General features: G+C 36.1%; 1 protein-coding gene across 1 annotated transcript; it reads right to left on the minus strand.

Moving 5' to 3' along the window:
* Positions 1–208: 208 nt before the first annotated feature.
* On the minus strand, positions 209–4,464 carry LOC104939697 (high choriolytic enzyme 1). Its single transcript, XM_027272548.1, has 8 exons — positions 4,358–4,464; positions 4,151–4,229; positions 3,389–3,434; positions 2,666–2,818; positions 2,173–2,290; positions 1,792–1,970; positions 1,205–1,286; positions 209–477 (listed from the first exon to the last, which is right to left on the minus strand). Exons 2-8 carry the CDS (start codon positions 4,214–4,216, stop codon positions 351–353), a joined length of 771 nt encoding a protein of 256 aa, XP_027128349.1. The 5' UTR covers positions 4,217–4,229; positions 4,358–4,464; the 3' UTR covers positions 209–350.
* Positions 4,465–6,973: the final 2,509 nt, after the last annotated feature.

Consider the following 6,973-nt stretch of genomic DNA (forward strand, 5'->3'; position numbering starts at 1 on the left):
TAATTATAATATTTAACCTGTGACTTTATATGATACAGTAGTTACAGTATTTATCAGTATCCCTGCTCTACATCATTTTAGTGAAGACATCATCATAAGTTTGACTGACAAGACAAAAGTTTTACAAAAGACATCATCATAAGTTTGACTGACAAGACAAAAGTTTTACAAAGCAAATACACAAGTGAGTCGAGTAACCCTTAGGAACTATATGTTTAAATGCACATTTATTGATGTTAATTAAATCATATAGATTTTATCATTGACCTTGTGATTAAAGACAGTGATGAAGTATACTTTGTCTCATTCACCTGCTTAAAAAGAGAATGTTAAAGTTGTTGATTATCTGTTCAGCACTGGTACAGCCTGTTGAGCCTGATGATGTCCTTCTGGCTCATCTCAGTAGCCCTGCCGAACTCAACGCTGGAATCAGGGATGGCCACCAAGGTGGGCTGGTTGTTCTTAGAGAAAGCGTACCTGACACCGCAAAAAGCAAGGTTGTTCTTAGAGAAAGCGTACCTGACACCGCAAAAAGCAAAACATTATTGAGCCTTGATAAAAGGAGGTGGGCAAAACAAAAGAATGCCAAAAAAACCCCAAAAAAAACAAAAACAAATGAACAAAACAAAAACTGTATTCTAACTTCTTTTCCTGATCACCAGCTCATATCCTTTAATAACTACATGACTGTTCATCACAAAAAAATAGATAGCTAGAAATAGAAAAGATTATGGAGGAGAGAATAGACTCATCCATTTCTCTGAGGTCATGATCAGACTGACTTTAACACTGTGTGAAAAAATGCAGCCCTCTTAACGATTTGAAATAAAAAAGTTGAACCTGGTTCCAATTTTGACAGACTGTGACACTATCTGTGCAAGATTTTTGTGGGTTTTACCTAATTTCTGTGGTTTACTTTAAAATACACCCATTAAAAAAATAAAACTTTAAAAATTAATAACTACAGAGTTTTAAAATCCTCCTCACAGCGTTATAAACCACCCTGCAGTGTTTTAGCGTCTGATAAAGCTTCAAATGCTCAACTTTGACTTCCTGGATCAAATTTCATTGCCTGAAACGACACACTCAGACCATCCTACCCACTTGTATTTTCTTAACACAGGGCTGTTTTTAGTCCCACCTATGTTCTCCATCACAACAATAGCAGCCACTGTCGTAACAGAGTGGCTTTTGTTTTACCTACTTGTGGTAGTGCATAACAGAGCCGTAGTCGTAGGTGGTTTCCTGGTTTAGAGTATTGACTTTGTCAAAGTTGTGCTCCTTTCCTATAAAAATGAAAAGAAAACACAATTATCACAATTATTGATCATTTATCTGTGTCGTCATTCTTTACTCGTGGGTTAAGGGGTACCTGGGACTCGAATCCTGCTAATCTACTTGTGATGACATATATTGTTTATAAAGAAATAAATTTGTCAGAACATCAGATCATAGAACATTTTTGCATATTTGCTTTCCTGCAGAGAATCTCTGCATCAGATTGATGTTATTTGTATTGCTTCTTGCCTCAGAGCAGGAAAACCTAGCTTTTCAAGTGACATATGAGTATTAGTTGGAAGATTTCTCGTTCCCAGTGTCAGACAGTCTTTGTGCTAAGCTAAGCTAATGTTTACTTTATATATAAAGAAAAAGATGAGAGTGGTATCAATTTTCTCACCTGACTCTTAGTAAGAAATGTTGTCTATCTTTGTAAATTATTCTGTCCTTTAGATTAAATTAAATAAAGTGCAAATATACATCTTGCATCTGTTTAGTTATAAAATTACTAACCAGGGGTGACATTCTCCAGTACGACACGGATGTACTGGTCGCGGTCAGAGCGTTTCTGCTCATGGTGGAAGCCCAGTGCATGGAGCACCTCATGCTGGACAGTGTCAAAGTAAACGCAGCCTGAACGCTTAAGGGACAGATTCTGTCCATTGTCACGACGGCCGATGTAGGACCAGCACCTGTGGCAATTCAGGACAGATGTTAGTCCATTCACTGACAGCAGGTTAACCATGTTGTGTCACTTCTGGTAGTGTTTTAACAAACAGAATAATGCATCGCGTACAGGTGTTATTGATGATTACTGAAATATTGATATTTTGACCTTATATCACAATCTAACAAGCAAAATCATGACATGCAAAGTGTTTTCTGTGCTTTTACCCATCCAAGGACTGGATGTTCAGGTAGTCTTTCTGGCCATAGCGCTTGACGAAGCGTAAACAAGAGACATCGTGGAAAGACTCCAGCCCGCGCTCGATGACTGACACCTCACGAGGGGCTGGAAGAAACATCAATGTGAAACTGATGCAACGCGAGACATGATACTGATATCAAATGATCAATAGGACATTTTATAATTAATGTTCAGTATGTTGGTAGATTAGAGGATACAATGTGAGAGGAAACAAGGGCATGACACGGTGATTGCAAATTGTTATGTTTTAAACTGATTGGCAGTTTTCAAATTCAGAAACCAACACTAGACAACAGCAGTACAGATATTATTAATGTGTTATTAATGTTGTTAATGGTTTGCTCAGAAAGTTTAAGGACTGACATTTTAAATTATAAGAGTATAAGAGTTTTCTCCTTTGTTGTTGTTGTTTGTTTGTTTTTAATCTCGGACCTGTAAGAACCAAAGTGAGCTACTCACAAAACTCATTGGAAATGGTGTAGGCCACATAGACGTTCCCATCAGCGGATTTGGGCCACTTGCAGTAACGAGACGTGCAGGGGTCAGCGTTTCTCTCAGCCTCAGAATCATAGGCAACATCGTCCTCTATGTACGGCTCATCAGGAGAACGGACTGAGGCACATGAGAGGATCAGTATAAGAACATTTATTTAATTTTTTCTAGATTATTTTTTGGCTTTTTATGCCTTTATTGATAGTAAGCAGGGGGCAGAGAGAGGGGGAGTGACACGCAGTAAATTAGCCGTCCGATGCGGGATTCGAACCAGGGCCAGCTGCAGCGAGGACTATAGCCTCCACACATGGGGCGGCCACTTAACCCACTATGCTACCGACCGCCCCCAGTATAAGAACATTTTTTGATAATTCATGTTTTGCATCCGTCAAATAAGAACATTTTTTGATAATTCATGTTTTGCATCCGTCAATAAAATATGATTTGTTGTTTGTGCAAGAAGACTCTGTATCAGGAATGATTAAATAAACAACCAAATAATAATTTATTATAATACATGCATTAAAAAAAAGATTCAGGATTTCTCTTCCTGTGTGCACAATTTATACCTTTAAAAACACAATTGAACAAATAACTTGAATGAATAAAATAAATAATACATCAATATAAATAAATAAAAAACTGTTTTTGGTACATGGCGGAATTCCTCATAATTTCTCAAATCCTTACCAATACCCCTGTTGACTCTCTCGATCCGCTCTGAAGCACTCAAAGTCTGAACAACCTACGAGAATTTGATTGAGATTTCAGTTTAGTTACAGTTTTTAGCTATGGCCACTTGGAAAAAAAAAAATGACACTTTGATAAAGGTTTTTAAACAACACTTATTGTCATGTTATGTTATATATAATGTTAGAAATAAAGCAAACTTACAGAATCAGGAGTTTTCAAGGGATTATACATGAAAAGAAAAAAGAAACGAGAAATTTAGAAACTAGAATACTCAACCTTTGTACAATTTTGAAGTACTTTACTTAAGCCTTTAAATTTTGTGCTATTTTATATTTCTACCATCTCCATTTATCCATTTCAGAGGGGAAATGCTGTACTTTGTGCTTTGTACTGAATTATATCTCACATAGTTACACATGCATTATTAAAGATTAAATCGGTGTTTGATTTCTTACAAAACATTAGTGTCAAGTCTGGGATTCTTGTTATTTCTATGAGTTGTTAACAGTTCCACCAAACTCTTCTCACGTGGTTTCATTAATAACTGTTGCGTAATAATCAGCTACAGGAACATTTCACAAGGGTACTCCTATTTTTGACACATTAATACATTTGTCTGATAATACTTCTGTACTACTCACAGTAAATATAATTCTGAAGGCACATACTTTTACATGAATGTATCTGTGCTTTTACTTAAGAAAAACATGTCAGGACTGAAAAATAGTGTAGTTGTGGAACATTTGGAGCAAAACTCACCTCCTGCTCAGCCCAAGCTGAGACAGCCACCAGAACCACAAGACCCAGAATGCACTTCATTTTCATGTCAACAAATAACCTGCGGCAAGACATACAACATCCGGTCTATCTAAGCATCTATGACTCTGTATTCCTGTAATAACACATCAGTTTTCTTGTTCAGTGTAAAAACACTTAACATAATCAGACTTTAGAAATGATACTCACTGCTATTCCTGAGGCAAGGGAAACACAGCGAGTGAGCGGCGCAACATCACACTATAAAGCATCAAGAGTGGAAACAGCTCCTGATAAGAAACTTTCACCTTGAGCCCAAATCTTGTTTGATTTGGACTAGGTACTCAAAGATTTCCAGTCAGTCAGCATGTTTTTCTACATTTTACTGAAGCACTAAAAATAGTACAAAAGAAGCACACAGTCTATTTTAACAGGTCAGTTGATATTATGAATGAAAATGAGATTTTATGAATCTGACTCTGTTTTATTCATATAAAAAGAAATTTACCTAATTGAACAATCTAAGCAGAGACAGGAGCTGAAATTTGGCTTCAACTATTGCATTTATTCTACATGGTTTATCTGTGCTGTCCTTGTAAAGTCAGTCCAAAGATTAAAGCAAAACCAAAACCAAAATCTTTTGACTGAAAATTTTTCAGAGCTGCAGCAAAATCATATTCCCCATTTGTAATTTGTGAAACACATTTAAATACTTGATCAATAGAGTTTGACAGGAGGATTTGAGCTGATGACACTTTTATTTTTTTTTTGTATTTTCAATACAATTTTCAATCTGTGAAATGAAAATTATGCTACAAAGCCTGTTTCTTGTTTGACTCTTTCAAATAATGGACAGGACATGGTTAGCTTAGAATGGCATGGAGTAAGTTCACCAGCACACCTGAGCTTCGCCGCTGTCTTGCCTTAAGGATATTGTGTTAAAACACATGAATGGGAAACGCCAAATCTCTATACAATACTTGTCTCATATGATGAGGAATATAGTCATGACAAAAGGAGGGCATGGAGTTTGGATATTAAGGAATAAATCGAGGAAGCTGAGTGGGCGACAGCTTGTATGAAAGCTCAAACACAAACCATTAATACTCGCATGAAACTTCTACAACATAAGTGGTTAATGAGGACATACATAAGATGTTAGAAATAAAGCAAACTTACAGAATAAGGAGTTTTCAAGGGATTATACATGAAAAAGAAAAAGAAAAAAAAAAACAGAACGTACTTAGCTTACTTAGCCTTTAAATTTTGTCTATTTTATTTTCTACCATCTCCATTTATCCTTTCAGAGGGGAAATGTTGTACTTTGTGCTTTGTACTGAATTATATCTCACATAGTTACACATGCATTATTAAAGATTAAATCGTGTTTGATTTTCTTACAAAACATTAGTGTCAAGTCGGGGATTTCTTGTTATTTCTATGAGTGTTTAACAGTTCCACCAAACGCTTCTCACGTGTTTTTCATTAATAAACTGTTGCGTAATATCAGCTTACAGACAAGTTCACAAAGGGTACTCCTATTTTTGACACATTAATACATTGTCTGATAATACTTCTGTACACTCACAGTAAATATAATTCGAAGGCACATACTTTTACATGAATGTATCTGTGCTTTTACTTAAGAAAAACATGTCAGGACTGAAAAATAGTGATTGTGGAACATTTGGAGCAAAACTCACCTCCTGCTCAGCCCAAGCTGAGACAGCCACCAGAACCACAAGACCCAGAATGCACTTCATTTCATGTCAACAAATAACCTGCGGCAAGACATACAACATCCGGTCTATCTAAGCATTATGACTCTGTATTCCTGTAATAACACATCAGTTTTCTTGTTCAGTGTAAAAAACTTAACATAATCAGACTTTAGAAATGATACTCACGCTATTCCTGAGGCGAGGGAAACACAGCGAGTGAGCGGCGCAACATCACACTATAAAGCATCAAGAGGGAACAGCTCCTGATAAGAAACTTTCACCTTGAGCCCAAATCTTGTTTGATTTGGACTAGGTACTCAAAGATTTCCAGTCAGTCAGCATGTTTTTTTCTACTTTTACTGAAGCACTAAAAATAGTACAAAAGAAGCACACAGCTATTTTAACAGGTCGGTTGATATTATGAAGGAAAATAAGATTTTAGAATCTGACTCTGTTTTATTCATATAAAAAGAAATTTACTAATTGAACAATCTAAGCAGAGACGGAGCTGAAATTTGACTTCATCACTATTGCATTTATTCTACAGTGTTTATCTGTGCTGTCCTTGTAAAGTCAGTTCAAAGATTAAAGCAAAAACAAAAACAAAATCTTTTCACTGAAAATTTTTCAGAGCTGCAGCCAAATCATATTCCCCATTTGTAATTTGTGAAACACATTTAAATACTTGATCAATAGAGTTTGACAGGAGGATTGAGCGATGACACTTTTTTTTTTGTATTTCAATACAATTTTCAATCTGTGAAATGAAAATTATGCTACAAAGCCTGTCCTGTTTGACTCTTTCAAATAATGGACAGGACAGGTAGCGACTTAGAATGGCATGGAGTAAGTTCATCACAGCACACTGCTTTACTGACGAGGCACATCTTTGGCAGGTGGCAGAGGCAGAACTGACCTTTCCATCACTGGCTTCAGTGTTTCTTTCACTTGTATTGCATTAATGATGTAATCCAAGTACTGTAGGAGGGGGGTATTAAGATAAAAGAACAAAACTATACATAAAAAATATCAAAACAGGCAATGTAAATAAAATATTTGTAAAAAGTATATACAGCAAATTGGCAGTGTGGATTTGTACAAGGTT

Source organism: Larimichthys crocea, chromosome XXI (assembly GCF_000972845.2).
Source record: "Larimichthys crocea isolate SSNF chromosome XXI, L_crocea_2.0, whole genome shotgun sequence".
NCBI classification, from domain to species: Eukaryota; Metazoa; Chordata; class Actinopteri; family Sciaenidae; genus Larimichthys; species Larimichthys crocea.